The sequence below is a fragment of the Nycticebus coucang genome, chromosome 21 (assembly GCF_027406575.1).
Source record: "Nycticebus coucang isolate mNycCou1 chromosome 21, mNycCou1.pri, whole genome shotgun sequence".
Taxonomy (NCBI): domain Eukaryota; kingdom Metazoa; phylum Chordata; class Mammalia; order Primates; family Lorisidae; genus Nycticebus; species Nycticebus coucang.
Genome location: NC_069800.1, coordinates 52,825,682 through 52,843,155, shown reverse-complemented (window position 1 = coordinate 52,843,155; position 17,474 = coordinate 52,825,682). Strand labels below are relative to the sequence as shown.

Below are 17,474 nucleotides of genomic sequence, written 5' to 3'. Positions count from 1 at the left end.
CCACAGAGTGGGAGCCAGGAAAATTCAGCAGAGGCCTCCTGGGGCAGCAAGACCTGCTGGCTGTGTTGGGGCACAGGGATAATGGAAGAAGCATTCAGGTAAGAATTGGCTTTCAGAATAGCCTAGAAGTGGACATGGAGGGCAGTGACTGCAGAGGATGAGATGAGGTCACCTGCCTGAGGTCACACGGCTAGGGACGACAGAGTTGTGATTTGAAACCAGATTCCAGTCAGGCTGAAGGTTGGGCAGGATGGGAGCTGGAGCAGGAGACCCAGAGCCACTTTTTGTCTTAGCAGGGATCTGATTGTTGCCTGTGGGTTCATACTCTCCCAAGAGTCAGGGATCAGGCTTCCTCCAGGGCAGGAAACTATGGAGGGGGAGGGAGCAGAGAGGAGCTCTTGTCTGTCACTACTGCTAATAGATGTGTGGTTTCGCTGAGCCTCAGTTTACGCCTCTGTGAAATGGGACTGATTCCACCTTCTTGCTACACATCAGAGAGAGGTGTTATTTGGAAAAGCCTCTTTTAATTTCCTCCCACACCTTCCACAGTCTCCTGCCTGTGAGGAGAGGATGAAGCAGGTTGCCCAGCCCTCTGGGAGGTGGGTCACAAGCAGGGGCGGGACAAAGATGCCAGGAGGGCAGGGTGGAAAAGCAGAAGCCACCGGGTTTCCCAAGCCCCAGCGATTCCCCTACTTCCTATCCACCTGCTCCGGCTGCTGGAGACCCCTGCTCTCCAGGAAGCATGCAGCGCCTCCATAGAACAGCTGAGCTCTTCTTCAGGACCAGGTAGGTCTGGAGATTTAGGCAAGAAAGCAGTTAGCAGTCAGGTGTGAGGGGTACCGCCCAAATCTCCAGCTCAGCCATTCCTGTGTGACCCTGGGTAAATCCTCACCTCTCTGAGCCTCAGTTTCCTCATCTGTGAAATGAGAGTAATAACGATGTCTGTTATTATAATGTAATGAGCAGATGGTTCCAAAATTGAAAGACAAAATGCTTAAGATTTGGCATACGCTCAGCTCAAAGTAAGCCCTTCATAGATGGCAGCTAGTTTCTTTGTCATTTACAAAACTCAGCACATGACTTGTCACCCAACATGATTTAGTACTGGCTTTCAATTCTTTGTTTTTTTCCTTTTTTGAGACAGAGTCTTACTATGTCACCCTCAGTAGAGTGCTGTTGTGTCACAACTAACAGCAACCTCAAACTCTTGGGCTTAAGTGATTCTCTTGCCTCAGCCTCCCAAGTGGCTGCAATGCCGGCTATTTTTGTTGAGGTTGTCATTGTTGTTTAGCTGGCCCGGGCCAAGCTCGAACCCGCCAGCCTCAGTGTATGTGGCCGGCGCTGTAATCACTGTGCTATGGGCGCTGTGCCTGGCTTTCAATTCTTAAAGTCAATTTTTATTATTCCGAAATCGACTGTGTTGTAAGTGCTAACTATATTGTAGGAGGGGTGTTTAGACACAAATGCAAATACCTTCAGGGTGGGAAGGGGACACACCTGTGTGAGCCCCCACCCCCACTGTGCAGGCAGACCCACATGTCAATGAGTGGAGGGCACAGTATAGGGGGTGTCCCCTCGTCAAAGGGGTCACAGGATACCCAGCTGTAGCTGCCTATTGCAAAGCTGGGAACTCTAACCCAGCTCCTCTTATTTCTCAAAAAAAGCTGAAAATTTAGATTTTCATGTGAAACTCCCTTCTTTCCAAATGGGGGCAGCTCACACACACACACACTGCAGGCCAACGTAAACCACACATGCACTTGCACACTGAATCCAGCCCTTGGGGCAGGAGCATTGTGACTGTATCCAGCTCCCCACTGTGTTCTAGTCACCCCCAGTCCCTAACTCCTGACGGTGCTGGTCAGAGCACAGGACCTTTGCACACTTCGTTCCTTCTGACAGAGATGCCTAAGCCTCTTTCCTTCCTAAGCATGGTTACTTGTCCCTCCACCCCCAGCTGAAATGTCACCTCTTCTAGGAAGCCTTCTTGACTCACCCAGTTAACATTTAGTCATTCCTCAACTACTCCATACCCCAGTCAGGGTGTACCTTTCTGAGAGTTATTTTTTAAAGAACTTAAAAGCTGATGGTCTGTCTAGGTCTCCTAAATTAGACTGTGGACCCCTCCCAGTGTGTGGACCATGCCTTAATTTATCTCGATGTCCACAGGAGTCATCAAAGACCCTGACACAGAGAAGGATCCAGGGAACATTCACACCATCATCATAGTATGAAGTGGTATAATTTTATAGGGTCTTTCTTTTATGCCAGCGTGCTTTATTATTTCATTTTATTGTCACAGAAACCCTGTGACAAAGGTCTCTGTATTAGTTAGGACTCATTTAGTTGCCAGTGACATTGATCTCACACTCTCTTGAGAAAAACTGAAATTTCTAGATGGGCTTCAGGCATGTCTGGATCCAGGGACTCCAGCAATGCTACTGGGACGCTCTTTCTTAGCTCCGCCTTCCTGTGTTACTTTATCCCAGGCTGACTAAACCTACATGGTGGTCCCCAAGGCTCCAGGCATCCTTCCTACCAGCTTAGATCTCCAGATGACGACTGAGAGCAATTCTTTCTCACTCACTGCAGCAAAGCCACAAGGAAAGCTCCGGCGGCCCAGCTTGGGTCAGGTGCTGATCTCTTCACCAATCACTTTGGACAGGGAGCTGTGCGAGGTCTTGGTTAGGCCTGGTCAGATGCTGGTCCCTGAAGCTGAGGGTGGTAAGCGAGTCAGAGGCTTGGTCTATGACCGACATAGTGATTGCCTCCCTGCCTAGTGTAACTGTATTGCCAGGTAACCACGCTGCCTTGTCTCTCTTACAAGAATTTGTAATCTCTTCCCTCAAGGGGGGGTCCTCGCTATTGCTCAGCATGTATATTATTCCCCTGGCTCATTCATTCTGTCACTTTCCTGGACAACCATTTTACGCTTTCTCTTTCCTCTTCAATCTTCTATCACCTTCTAGCGTCTTACCCCCTCTGCAAAGCTTGCTTCTTGCCAGCCTGAGCAAACAGAAGCAATCAAGCTACCCTCAACGAACTATCAACCGTTCTAGGCACTTGGGATATATCAGTGATCAAAAGAGACGAAGTCTCGGCCCTGGCAGAGTTGACGCTCGAGTGAGAGATAATAGCTGACAAGATGGTAACGACCTACCAGATACAAAACGACCCTATGAGATACATACTTAGCTTGCACCATTTTATAGATGCGAAAACTGAGGCACAGAGAGGGCAAAAAAACATGCCCAAGGTCCCACAGATGGTGAGTGGTGGAGTAGGAATTTGAACCCAGGTGTTCCAGAGGTCATGCCCTTAAACGTTACTCTGTTCTGCATGGATCAGAGGGTACTTTGTGCAAGTGCACAGGCCTGGCCTTTCATTCTGCCTCATCAGCATGCATTTCCTCTGCCTTCCCACCTGCATTGAAGAGGAACAGCCCCTGCGCCTTTCTAAGACCAGCCCCACCTTGCACGCTCTCAGATTCACTCCCTGCACCCACCAAAGGGTTTCACTACAAAGTGTCTCCCCTTCACCAAGATCTCCGATCTTGGTACAATGTCCCATTTGCAAACATGTTACATGTTGCCCCTTAGGTGGACTCTCTTGGTCCCATTTTCCCTACCAGCCCCTGCTCCATTTTCCCGCTCCTTTGCTGTGGGATTTACTCAGAAGAGTTATCTGTATTTGTATTTCTCATTCTTCTCTTTCCAGTCTCTCCTGGACCCAACCTAGTTAAGGTTTTGGCCCAGCAAACCACCAAGCTGCCTGGGCCAAGATCACCAGTGACCTCCAAGTGGCTAAATCCAGTAGGCATTGCTCAGTCTCCATCTTTCTTGACCTACCAACATTTGACATATTTGATCATGCCCTTCTCAAAACATTTTGTTTACTTGCCTTCCCAAGCGCCAGGCTGGTTTCTTAGTCTCCTTTGCTGCTCCTTATAAAAACAAACACAACAAACTACAAGAAAATACCCTGCCTAATCCTCTGGCGCCTTGGGGCTCAGGTCTCGGATCTCTCTCCTTCCTGGCAGCCCATTCTCTTGAGGAGCCTTATCCCTCTCCCACTCCTCTTCCTCACTCTCCCCCACTCTGTCTTCCTCTCCTCCCCACCACCTTTCCCCCACCCTCCCCCACTCCCTTTCTCCCTTCCTCCATCCCCTATTCCTTACCCCCCTTACTCCTTCACCCCCCTTTCTCCGCTTCCTCTCCCTCCTCCTCCCTCTCTCCTTCATTCCCTCTCTTCCCTGTGCTTCTTGTTCCATGACCCCTTCATTTCTTGGACCACTTGCCCTCACAAGACGGTACTTATGGATTCAAGCAGCTCAGACATCCATCTCCCATCCCCAGGAACTGTGTGCAAATTGGGCTCTTCCCTGACAGCTGGAGTGAGAATAATACTGGGGAAAGCTCTGATTGGTTCAGTTTACCACATGGGTATGGGGTCTGATTGGTCCACCTGAGAAGTATGCCTGCCCTTTGGCTGAAAGTGTGGAGTCTGTTAGCAGGCCAGGCAATGGGTTTGTGGGGCAGGGGCAGTGGCAGACACCCACCCACCCCCACCCTCCTGATAGAGGGCCCCCCAATTTTCTTGTGTGCAGGTGGAAGCTCTGGCACTTGGGGCTCTGCAAGGCTCTTGCCCCACTGAAGGCTGCCTGGGATGACTTCTCCCAGCCTGTCCCAGCCAGCTGTGGCCAGCTGCTGACCCAGATGCTCCTGTGTGGTTCTTTGGCTGCTGTTGCTGCAGGTCTGATCCATCACTGGCTGGCGTCCTTGCTGCTTTATCCTCTGGGCCCGTCAGCCATGGTGGCCACTGTCTGTGGCCTCCTGGTCTTCCTGGGCCTGGGCCTGGTACCCCCACTCCGCTGCCTGTTTGCACTCAGCGTGCCCACCCTGGGCACGGAGCAAGGCCGCCGGCTGCTCCTATCCTATAGTGCTGCCACCCTGACCATGGCTGTGCTACCAAACATCCTGGCCAACGTGGGTGCAGCCGGGCAGGTTCTGAGGTGTGTCACAGAGGGCTCCCTGGAGAGTCTGCTCAATACCACTCACCAGCTGCATAAGGCATCCAAGGCTGTGGGCTCCACAAGCCAAGCGGGCAGCCGGGGCCTGACATTTGAGGCCCAGGGCAATGGCTCTGCCTTCTGGCTCCACATGCTTGGGCTCACTCAGCAGATCCTGGAGGATTTCTCTGGCCTGGAGTCTCTGGCCCAGGCGGCAGCGCTGGGGATACAGCGGGTGGTCACAGGGCTGTTTGTGCTGGGCCTCCTGGTGGAGTCAGCCTGGTACCTCCATCGCTATCTGACTGACCCACGGTTCGACAACATCTATGCTACACGGCAGCTCACTCAGCAGTTGACACAGGCCCAGGACACACACCTGCTGACTGCTCCGCCTGCCTGGCTGCTCCAGGTAGCCCAGCTGAGGCTGTCACAGGAGGAGCTGCTGAGCTGTCTCCTGAGGCTGGGCTTGCTCACCCTGCTCCTGGTGGCAACGGCTGTGATGGTGGCCACAGACCACGTGGCCTTCCTTCTGGCCCAGGCAGCTGTGGACTGGGCTCAGAAGTTGCCCACTGTGCCCATCACGCTCACGGTCAAGTATGATGTAAGTGTGAGGATGGGAAGAAGAGCACTGGGTCTTTTCTTGAGAGAAGGGGGGGTGTAGTTAACCCTCTGACTTACATTTAAATTATACTTGCCTCCAAGTCATAGCCCTTAAATAAGCTTTGGGGCCCTGGGCCACGGGTAAGCCAACGCTTTCGATTCCCACAATAGTGGGAACAATGACGTGGGTTCTATTTTCCCTCCTTATTGCAGGTAAGGATAATGATACTCAGAGACCTTAAAATAACTTGACCCCACGTCACTCTTCACAAGTAGCAGCAAGTCCTGGCCTCATTTTTCTTGTTTGTACTAATCAGATCAATCCTTAACACTACCAGGCTACTGTGAGTCTTACAATGTGGTCATGTCTCTAAAAGTACCTAGTGAGGGGTTCGGGTTAGCGTCAGGGGAAGGGTCCATAAGAAGGAGAGGAAGCCAGTCCAGGGACTAGAAAGTCTATTAGCAGAGAAAAGAGAGAGGAAGAGCAGAATGGAGTCTGACCTGGAGCCAGCTGGGCTTTCACACAGTTCCAAGAGGCTTTTATTATCCCTTATCAATCAGCAGGGTTGAATGTGGGAGGGGGCTCCAAGCCAGAGTCATCCTTTCTGCAGAGGGACTAATTTTTGTACTCAGAGCAAACCAGGAGTTGCTCCCTTAATTGGCCACTCTAGTACTGCTTTGTTTTTTCCCAGGAACCTTGATCTTGAAGCATTCCAGGAGGTGGGGAGGGAATCTGCTGTGATCATACAGCTTGGTTTCTGCCTGCTCCTTCCCACTAGCTCTCTCCCAAAGTGGCTGCACTCCTGTCAGGGTTGTAAGGATTTCTTTCCCACACTTAATAAGCTCCATGCCACATAAGAGATGTTTAATAGGGGCCATTATCAATAGCTCACATATGTATATATTAGGATGGAGGAGGGCTTTGAAATAGTCTAGATCTGGACTCAGTCAATTATGGCCCTCTGGGCAAATCGGGCAGCTTCCTGGTTTTGTAAAAATAGTTTTATTGGGGGCGGCACCTGTGGCTCAGTGAATAGGGCACCGACCCCATATACCGAGGGTGGTGTGTTCAAACCCGGCCCCGGCCAAACTGCAACAAAAAATAGCTGGGCATTGTGGTGGGCGCCTGTGTTCCCAGCTACTGAGGAGGCTGAGGCAAAAGAATTGCCTAAGCCCAGGAGCTGGAGGTTGCTGTGAGCTGTGATGGGACAGCACTCTACCAAGGGCAATAAAGTGAGACTCTGTCTCTACAAAAAAAAACAAAAACATTTTATTGGGGCATGGTGCCCACAGCACAGTGGTTACCATGCCTGCCACAAACACTGAAGCTGGCAGGTTCAAACCCAGCCCAGGCCAGCTAAACAACAACGACAACTGCAACAAAATATAGCCGGGTTTTGTGGCAGGTGCCTGTAGCCCAGCTACTTGGGAGGCTGAGGCAAGAGAATTGCTTAAGCCTAAGAGTTTGAGGTTGCTGTGAGCTGTGATGCCACAGCACTCTACCGAGGGCGACATAGTGAAACTCTGTCTCAAAAAAAAAAAAAAGAAAAAGGTTTCATTGGAACATAGCTCTTCCATTTGCATGTGGCATTGTCTGTGGCTGCTCTAAAAGGCAAAGCTGAGTAGTTGCAACTGTATGGCCCACAAAGCCTGAAATCTTTACTTTTTAAATAGAAACATATAAAATGTAAGCTGGGTGTTGTGGCTCACGCCTGTAATCCTAGCACTCTGGGAGGCCAAAGTGGGCAGATTGCTTAAGCTTGAGTCTGAGACCAGCCTGAGCAAGAGCGAGACCCCATCTTTATTAAAAATGAAAAACTGGGTCATGCCTGTGGTTGAAGGAGTAGGGCGCCGGCCCCATGTACTGGAGGTGGTGGGTTCCAACCCATCCCTGGCCAAAAACTGCAAAAATAAAAATAAAAATAAAAAACTGAGGTAAGAGGATCTCTTGAGCCCAAGAGTTGGCGGTTGCTGTGAGCTATGATGCCATAGCACTTTACCCAGGGTGACAGAGTGAAACTCTGTCTCAAAAAATATATATATATATTATATATATTTATATACATATATAAAACGTTTACTTCTACTTACTATTGGATATATTTACTACAGGGTCAAGATTTGTGTTTTTGATCTTGTCTTTTGCCAGAATCTTTTCATTTTTTGTTTTTACTAGTGAGATCTCGCATAAAAGTTCATTGTATAAAATACGCCAAAGTGCCAGACCCTGAGCTAATAACATTAATAGCTTATATTTAACAAGTACATATATACTAGAAAAGTGTTTTTCAAGCCAGGCAGGGTGGCGCATGCCTGTAGTTTTAGGTACTCTGGAGACTGTGGTGGCAGGATTGCTTAAGGCGAGGAGTTAAAGGCTGCACCCAGCCTCCAAGTGCAACACCCCTATTTAAAAAAATAAAATAAAAATAAATTTTTTAAAAAAAGGAAAAAAGAAAAGTGCTTTGTTTTTCCTTTTTATCTCAAAATATTAAGGGGGTATAAATGTTTTTGTTACATGGACAGCTTTTATAATGCTTAAGTCAGGGTTATTAGTGTGCCTGTCACCTAAATAGTGTTCATTGTACCTGATAGGTAGGTTTTACCCCTCCTCTCCTCCCCTCAGAAAAAGCATTTTTTAAACTATGTGAAATCAATCTAATCCATTTAAGGGGTATAGCCAGCTTTTTAAAAATGAAATAGAAGAGACTAGAAAATTATTCTATTGTAGGTGATCTGGGTATGTATTATTTTGTGAGATTTTTCTTCAGTGACAATACAATCTGTGCTTAGTAAGTCCCATAAAATGCATTTCTTACTGTAGGTCGCAGTAAAGCAGGGTGCTGGGCAATGTTCCACGTGTGTCCCTTGATCTTCTGTATTTCATGGGATCTAATGTGCCGTCGATCACAAGTCACACCACTATTTTATATATTATCAGGAGAGAAAATGCTGCCAATTAAACTTTAACGTAATGCTTTCTCATCCCTGGGAATTGTATTTGTATAAAATAGTTCGCTTGTGATTTAACATAGATTTTACCACACCTTCCTCACATAGACACAAAAAGAAAAATAGGGAAGTAACTTTGTGGTTTTCCTAACACGTGCTCCCCTTAGAGCCTAATTTTTCTGAATGACTCTGGCTCAGGAGTCAATGTCTGAGACTTTTCACCTAAATGGTTCTCAGTGCCTTCATGAGCGTTGGTGACGCCTTACTGCTGTTGCCAACATTTTCTTGCAAGCTGCAGACACCCACTCCGCCAGTTTTGGTGCTGGCACTCTCTGACCCTCTGGAAAGCATGAATTGGCCATGCCTTATCCTCACTGCTTTAAAATTCTTTCATCTTTTCCAAGGGCTTCAGAAGTTTACCCAACTTACAGGTGAACCAAAGACAGACTCCCTTTCCACGCAGGTGTTAGTGACTCAGCATAACTCAGCTCTACTTGCATGAACCTTTTTTTTTATTTTATTTTTTTTATAGAGACAGAGTCTCACTGTACCGCCCTCTGGTAGAGTGCCATGACGTCACACGGCTCACAGCAACCTCTAACTCTTGGGCTTACGCGATTCTCTTGCCTCAGCCTCCAGAGCAGCTGGGACTACAGGCACCCGCCACAATGCCCGGCTATTTTTTTTGTTGCAGTTTGGCTGGGGCTGGGTTTGAACCCGCCACACTTGGTATATGGGGCCGGCGCCCTACTCACTGAGCCACAGGCGCCGCCCAACATGAACCTTCTTTTATAGGTTGCTGCTTAGCCAGAAGATACAGGCTAAGAGTCATCCCTTAGAAGTGAATACTCGCTTCAGTAACATCATATTCATGCCCTGCTACTCTTTCCTTGGTTATGGTGGACACAATAACCGTTCACTTCTAAGCTGAATCAAAGCAGGATTTTTTTTTTTTGAGGACATTTTGACCTGGCAATCAAACTTCAAATACGTACTGACAATACTTATAACCTACTTGAAGTGATGATGTGTGTAGGAGACACCTCCAGAGTAACACCTTGGTAATAAGGGAATGTGGAAGGGATTTAACATCACTGGTCTCTCATTAAAGAGCATGAGAGGAGAACACCAACATTATTATTGCCTAGCAGTCTCCACACCTGTGGTGTATCAGTTCTATAAATAGCCTCAGGAGACACTACTGCTCAGACTAAGACTGATAGACTGTTGCTGAGAGTTTGCTGCTGAGATGCTCACTCCCACTAATATTGACCGCGACTTCTAAGGTGCTTTGGCACCTGAGACCTGAATGATACATACCCAGAGCACGTCCAGACAGTTTAATGGATTAGGGTCAGGGTCAGGGTCAGGGCCGGCGGCCTGGTGTCCCGGCTCCAACAGATAAGAGACATCAAACCAAATTTATGTGTGCAAAAACAGGGTCACCTTCCTGGGCTGTTGAAAGCAGTTACAAGTCACTGACTTTTAAGTCACACCCTGATTTTAAAGGTGTTAAAACGTGGGGGGAAAAAATCCATCTCAGAACTGATGAAATTAGGTAGCTCATTTCATTGCCAACATGATCCTATGAGATAGGAATGATCATCATCCCCATTTTACAGAAGATAGCAAGGCTCAGAGAAATTGGGGGACTTGCCCAAGTTCATCTAACCCATAAGTGGCAGAATCAGGCTGCACTGTGACTTTTTATGGGGCCTTGGCATTACTTTCACAGGTCCCTTCCTCCATAATAAGCATCAGTGACTGCACTGATATAAAAACAAATACATTAATATTCTATTGTGAAACACAGTCTTCCACTTAAAAGTTCATTTTGTTCTTCTAATTGTAAACAAAAGTAAAACATTCTTGTGGGCCTCTAAAAATGCTGTGGCCCCCCAGCACGTGCCCACTGTGCCTCAGGGAGAAGTAGGTACTGGCAGATCCAGAATCCAGCGCAAGCAGTCTAACTCCAAAGTTCAAATGTTTGCTAACCTCTGACTTCCCTGCCGTCTAGACACCATTCTTCCTGGCTATGATGGATCCAATGAAGAGCTTAATGCTTAAGAACAGCGTCATTAGGACTCACTCACTGGTGGGGTCAGCCACATGTAACCCATCATGCAACTTTGGGTATTTTATTTTATTTTCTTATTTTATTTTATCTTGTCTTTTGAATTTAGAGACAGGGTCTCTGTGGCCAGATCCTGGCCCTGTCTTATGCCTGAAGCTCCTGCCCCTCATAGAGGTGTGCATATTTGATGGAACAGGTAATTGTACAGCAGAAGCCTTCTCCAAGCGCTCAGGAAGGAGTAAACGCCCACAAACATCCGTTTTCCCTAGAATATTCTGCTCAAAGACAAAATAACGAAAATAACATTTGTATGGTGCCTTTTATTTGCCAGAAGAGCCTGTTTCCGATTCCCAGTTTCATTTACTTCTTTCCAACCCCCAGGAAACAAGGTTATTTCTGTGCCCATTTTGCAGATGAAAGCAGGGAAAGTTGGGCGTGTCCCCGCAAGTGGCATTCGCAGCTGTACCCGTCTGTTGACCAATTCTTTTTTCTCCTTTTTGAAGGCGGCATACACGGTCTTGGGCTTCATCCCCTTCCTCTTCAACCAGCCGCCCCCGCAGAGCCCCTTCCTCTCTGAGCACCGCTCCTCCAGGTGGGAGCTCCGCCTCATCGCAGCTCGCTGCCCGCTGCTGCCCGCGCGGCGCCCCCGCACCGCCGCGCCCCTGGCCGCCGGGGCCCTGCAGCTCCTGGCTTGCTCCACCGTGATCTTGGAGACCTACGCCCGCCGTCTGCGACACGCCATCGCTGCTTCCTTCTTCACCGCCCAGGAGGCAAGGAGGGTGCGCCACCTGCACGCCCGGCTCCAGAGAAGCTACGACAGGCACCGAGGCCAGCAGGCGCCGCTGCGGGAGTTCTTCCCGCGCCCGACACCTGAGCTTGCCCCAAGCCCCCAACCCTGGCAGGGGTAGACGGGCCGAGTTCATGCCGGACGCCTGGCAGAACGCGGAGCTGCAGGGAGAAAAGAGTTTTGTAGTTACACAGGCCCAAGTGGTAACTTCTGCTCTCTCCCCGTGTGACCTGGGGTAGGTCACTTCATCAACTTTCTGAGCCTCAGTTTCTACATCGGCGTAAATGACATAATTGCAATTGATGAGACCTATTTTCTGCCTGGGGATGTGGTAGGAATGGAACAAGACATTGGACTGGGTAAACAGCAAAGGACTATGCAAAGGTGAAACCAAGGAGATTCAGAGGCGGAGCCAGCTGCAGGTGGGTCGAGGCTCTTATCTGCGTCTACCGCTTTGTTGCAGTTAGGGTCTCACGGAGAAGCATGCCGCGGAGAGTAAGACCCGCGATTGAAATTGTATGGAAAATAAAGAGGACCACCGCTCTCTCATGGCGCGTGGCAATCTTTATTTCTTCTACCAAAGCTCATATAGGCACATAATCAATAAACACATGACTTAAACCTTGGCCCCAGGCCTTTTGCCTGGTACTTACGGGCCTAACCAGATTAACCCATAACCATTTTACTAACATTATCTAAAGCTATCCTTATGGGCTAAGGTTTAACCGATTCACGGATAACTACTTCATCTAAACTTAATCCTCCTAAAAATACATGACTTAATGGAGAACATGTTGTTAGCCATTACTTCTTTGCTCTTATCTGATAAAGCCTGAGGCTCTGGGGGAGAAAGATAGATCGAATACCTGCCTTACTGACCTCACCGTTTGGAGGCAGTTACTTTAGTCTTTAAGCAAGGCACAGTCAAGAAATTCTTAAGACATAGAGAAACTCGTTTGCAAGTCTCTGCTCCCATGTGGGCCTTAAGTCAGGGGGTTTTTAATGCCTGCAACCAACCCGGCCATATGGGATTCTGTCTCAGTTTCTCACAAGTATGCCTGCGTAAAGTCTTTTCACTGCTCCCTCTCAAACAGCTTTTTTGGCTAGAGGCATATAGGCCTTTTGCCTATACTGCTTTACGTGTTAGATGGGGCCTTTCCATCATTAATTTATCTAAATGCTCCTGAAACTAACTTATGTGCCTCTGAATCCTCTGAACCTGTGTATAGTAACCTAAAATTTTGATTTTGTAAATAAATGTATTTGTTAAATCTTAGATGATGTTACTCCTCTGCTTCAAATTCCTAGAGTGCCTAGGATTGCCAGGTTTAGCAAATAAAAATACAGGATACCTCGTTTCAACTTGAATTTCAGACAAACAACAAATACTTGTTTGGTATAAGTATGTCCCTGAGCCCTGGCTCAGCCACAAGCTACCCGCATGTGACCTTGGGTTCCCCTTCTCTTAAATGAGGCTCCTGTTGGCCTGATCTCATAGGCCTGCCCTCATCTAATGACAATACATCTAAAATATTCACTAATGCTCCATAAGCATTCATTTGTTTACTCTAAAACATTCCGTTAAAAGATAGTGATAATAAAGATCAGGGCTTTTGAATTTCAGATAAACCATGAAAACTTGCTTAGCATAAATATGTCTATGGGATATCCTTATATTTATGTTAAATAAGCATTCTTTGTTTATCTGAAATTCACATTGAACTGAAATCCTGTATTTTGTTTGGCAATGCTATCCCCATCAAACTTATAATAAAATCCAAACTCCTTACCCTGTGGGCTTGCTATGTCCTGTCTGCCTTCCAGATCATTCTTTACCCTCCTCTGACTTACCCTCTTCCCCAGGAGTCTGACCCCTGTGAATCCTGACATCCTGGCTTCCTTGCCCTCTGGCTTCTAGTTGGGTTGGCAGCTAACAGGGAGGCACTGGCAGATGATCCAAAGGAGGATAAGGGTCAGGATGGTTATTCCTCCAGCCTTTGGGGACTGCTATTTGGCAGCAGCCATTTCTTTTTCTTTCTTTCTTTCTTTTTTTTTTTTTTTTGAGACAGTGTCTCACTTTGTCACCCTTGGTAGAGTGCCATGGTGTCACAGCTTACAGCAACCTCAAACTCGTGGGCTTAAGCGATTCTCTTGCCTCAGCCTCCCAAGTAGCTACAGGCACCCACCACAGGGGACTACAGGCGCCCACCACAACGCCTGGCTATTTTTTTTTCCTGTAGTTGTCATTGTTGTTTAGCAGATCTGGGCCAGATTCAAACCTGTTAGCCTCGGTGTATGTGGCCGGTGAACTAACCACTGAGCTACGGGCACCGAGCCCACCTTTCTTACTTGTTGCTCAGCTCCTGTCTGGTAGTCCCTCTTCCATGGCCTCAGTTCCCCTGGCTGCAGAGAGGTAACAGCTTCCACTCTTGCCAGTCTCTGGGATGTCCCATTCTTCCCTAAACCCAGTCTCCACCTCTATATCTTCATTAAACTCTCTTTAACTATCCCTTTGAAACTATTATCTCTTTGCTGCCAGGACCCTGATTGATCTGCCCTGGGCCCTAAAGTCCCACATGCACTCCCCTCTCTGACTTCATCTCACACGGGGCTGTTGTCGCTCACTGTGATCTGGCCACATGGATTTAGGATCCTTAGATTCATTGGGCATGTTTGCATGCACCCCCAGGGGGATGCCCATGCTGCTCCCACTTCCTGGAATACTCTTCCTTCACATTATTCAGGCATTTGGGGAAGCCCCCCTGATGACTTCACCTAATATTGTCTCTGTCCTACCTAGTTTCACTGTATCACAGAGGTTGGTAAACTACAGCCCTTTGGGAAAATCTGGCCTTTGCTTGTTTTTGTATATCGAGATTTAGTGGAACATTGCTACACTGGTTTGTTTAAATATTGTCTGTTTTTGCTACAATGGCAGATTTGAATAGTTGAAACACAGACTGCATGACCCTTAAAGCCTGAAATATTTACTATCTGGCCCTTTGAAGAATATATTTGCCACTCTCTGATCTATCTTATCAAATTATTTTGTCAAGCTAATGGAAAAAAACCACAAACTCTACAAAATGTGTGTGACCATAGCCCAGGGAGCCACACCCAAGAAGTCTTGAGCAAGTGGTTTGAAGGTGGTTGGGTTAGTTTTGTTTGACACATTCATGGAGATAGGAATTGCAGGTAAAATCATAAATCAATGATTTACGACAGCAAGAGGGAGAAGTGGGGAAGAATCATCTTGCAGGGCATTGTGGGGCTTAAGAAAGCACTTGGATTGTGGCGGGTGCCTGTAGTCCCAGTTACTCGGGATGCTGAGGTAAGAGAATCACCTAAGCCCAGGAGTTGGAGGTTGTTCTGCTGAGAGCAATAGAGTGAGACTCTATCTCTACAAAAAAAAAAAAAAAGAAAGAAAGCACCTTAGATTCAAGTACAACAGGATGCCATTGAAGGGTTTAAGCAGGAGAATCACTTATATTTTTAAGAGATCACTTGTTATTATATGGAGAATGAAGCTGGAGTGAGGAACAAGAATGTATCAAGGGACCCATTGGAAAATAATTTCAGTATCCAAACGAGTTTACAGATGTACTAAAGTCTTGGCAGACAATAGGTAGTTAAAAGTGGATTAATTCTGAGGTATGTTTTACATGCAGAATTGAAGAACTTTTTTTTTTTAAGTAGAGTCTTAAGCTGTCACCCCGGGTAGAGCGCCTTTGTGTCATAGCTCACAGCAACCTCCAACTTGGGCTCAAGCGATCCTCTTGCCTCAGTTTTTCTATTTTTAGTAGAGATGGGGGTCTCACTTTTACTCAGGCTGTTCTCAAACATGAGTTCAAGCTATCCACCTGTCTCAGCCTCCGAGAGTACTAGGATTACAGGCATGAGCCACTCCGCCCGGCCTGAAGAACTTCTTAAGTATTGATGTCAGTGGTGAAAGAAATAATTTCTAGGTGGGTGTTGCTGCCTTTACTAAGATGAGGAAAACTAGAGATGAATGAGGTAAGTTGTGAGAAAATAAAGAGTTCCACTTTAGACATATTTAGTTCATGGCCAAGTACTGCTGATTGCTTCTGGCAACTGAGCAGCTTATGTAGGCAGGAGAGCTGCCAGGCTTAGAACAAGAGAAGCCCAAGGAGCCAACTGCAATTAATAGGGGTAAAAAGATTGCTCTGGACCACACTCAGGATGGACTGCCACACCCTGGGGTCACAGGCCATCCTGGGCATCTTTGGCAACTGACATCTTGAAAAGAGCTGAGTAAGGGACAGCTGGGGTCAGGGTGGGGACAGGGAGTATAAATTGGGAGTTTGAGGTTCTGCTTCCTGGTTGGACCCTGACTGTGTGTCATTGAAATCACTGGACCATAACATCCTTATCTGGAAAACAGGTATGGTGGCTCATACCTGTAAATCTCAGCACTTTGGGAGGCTCAAGTGGTAGGATCCCTTGAGGCCTAGGAGTTCAAGTCCAGCCGGACAATATAGAGAGAACCTGTCGCTATAAAAAAGTAAAAAATAAATCTATCCTTATCTATAAAATGAGAATAATAATACCTACTTGACTAGGGTTATAGGAAATGAAGATAATAACTGTAAAGCACTTCACATGGCACTTGGGCCAGTGTAGGGTGTTATCACTAAAGATCTCAGGGAAGAGTCTAGTGCAGAGGGATAGGAAGTACAGTGTGATGAGCAAGATCACAGACCCCACAGCCAGCCTCCTGGGTTCAAATCTTAGCGCACACACCCCCACCCCACCCCCGACATTACTAACCTATGTGTCCTTGAGCAAGTTACTTAACTACTCTGGGCCTCAGTTTCTTTGTCTGTAATGTGGAGATACCAATAGTACCTTCCCCGTAGAGTTTTGTGAATATAAAACAAATTAATAATGAGTCTGGGCACTGTAGCTCACACCTGTAATCCTAGCATTCTGGGAGGCCAAGGTGGGTGGATTGCTTGAGCTCAGGAGTTCAAGACCAGTCTGAGCAAGAGTGAGACCCTGTCTCTAAAACTAGTCAGATGTTGTGGCAGGCACCTGTAGTCCCAGCTACTCAGGAGTTTGAGGCAAGAGGATCACTCAAGCCCAAGAGTTTGAAATTGCTGTGAGCTAAGATGCCATGGCACTCTACCCAGGATGACAGAGTGAGACTCTGTCTCAAAAAAAAAAAAAGAATTAATACATGTAAAGCACATAGACCATAACCAGATAATAATACATTCTTCATACATGCTAGCTGTCATTTGTGACAAAGATTGACAATGGTAGCCATTGTCTGGACCCCAGTTGGGAATATCCTCTTGCTAACTTCCTTCTCATTCATTTCCTGCCCATTTACAGGATCTGTAGATTGAGAGTTGGAAGTTCAAACCATGCTCAGACATTAAGGGGTGGGAAAAGAGGACTATTTAATTGTAATCAATAATGTATTCATCCCTTGTCACAGTCAGGCACAGGGCTAAGCATTGTACATGGATTTTATTAACCACATGACTCATGTAAGCCTCCCAAGGACACTCTTGAGGTGACATCAATGATTCATGATTATAATTCACATTTCAAAGATGAAATAATTTGTAGAGAGCATGATTGATGGATTGGCTGCAGCAAACCATGGTCAGAACCTGCTATGTGCAGGCAGGGAGCAGGCCTGCCGGGAAAGCACCCTCCATGTCTTTGTGAAGCTTAGTGCGCTCCCCACCTCAGGAAGCTTTCTCTAGTAAACAAAGATGTTCATTCATTTACTCAACTGCTACGTAGCATCTTTTTTGTGCTATCATGGAACTAAAGATCCCTAACTGGCTTGTGTGAGTGTCGTTGGCTTAGCGGGAGCAAGATCCTTGTGGGAATGTGGGACGCAGTCTTCAAGAGTTTACAATTCCTTTGCAGGAGAAGGAAAGGAGGGAGGGAGGGAGGGAGGGAGGGAGGGAGGGAGGAAGGAAGGAAGGAAGGAAGGAAGGAAGGAAGGAAGGAAGGAAGGAAGGAAGGAAGGAAGGAAGGGAGGAAGGAAGGGAAAAGAAAAGAAAAGAAAAAGAAAGGAA

At 47.2% G+C, this 17,474-nt stretch overlaps 1 protein-coding gene across 1 annotated transcript; it reads left to right on the top strand.

Annotated features, from left to right (window-relative positions):
- Positions 1 to 74: 74 nt before the first annotated feature.
- Positions 75 to 12,647, top strand: OCSTAMP (osteoclast stimulatory transmembrane protein). Its single transcript, XM_053574634.1, has 3 exons — positions 75 to 98; positions 4,607 to 5,609; positions 11,135 to 12,647. The coding sequence occupies exons 1-3, from the start codon at positions 82 to 84 to the stop codon at positions 11,537 to 11,539; spliced, it is 1,425 nt and encodes a 474-aa protein (XP_053430609.1). The 5' UTR covers positions 75 to 81; the 3' UTR covers positions 11,540 to 12,647.
- Positions 12,648 to 17,474: the final 4,827 nt, after the last annotated feature.

What these genes read in the sequence shown, in the direction of transcription:
- OCSTAMP (XM_053574634.1), top strand. An exon ending in CGCTCACGGTCAAGTATGAT is followed by an intron (nt 5,610 to 11,134) that starts GTAAGTGTGAGG and finishes TCCTTTTTGAAG; the next exon opens with GCGGCATACACGGTCTTGGG.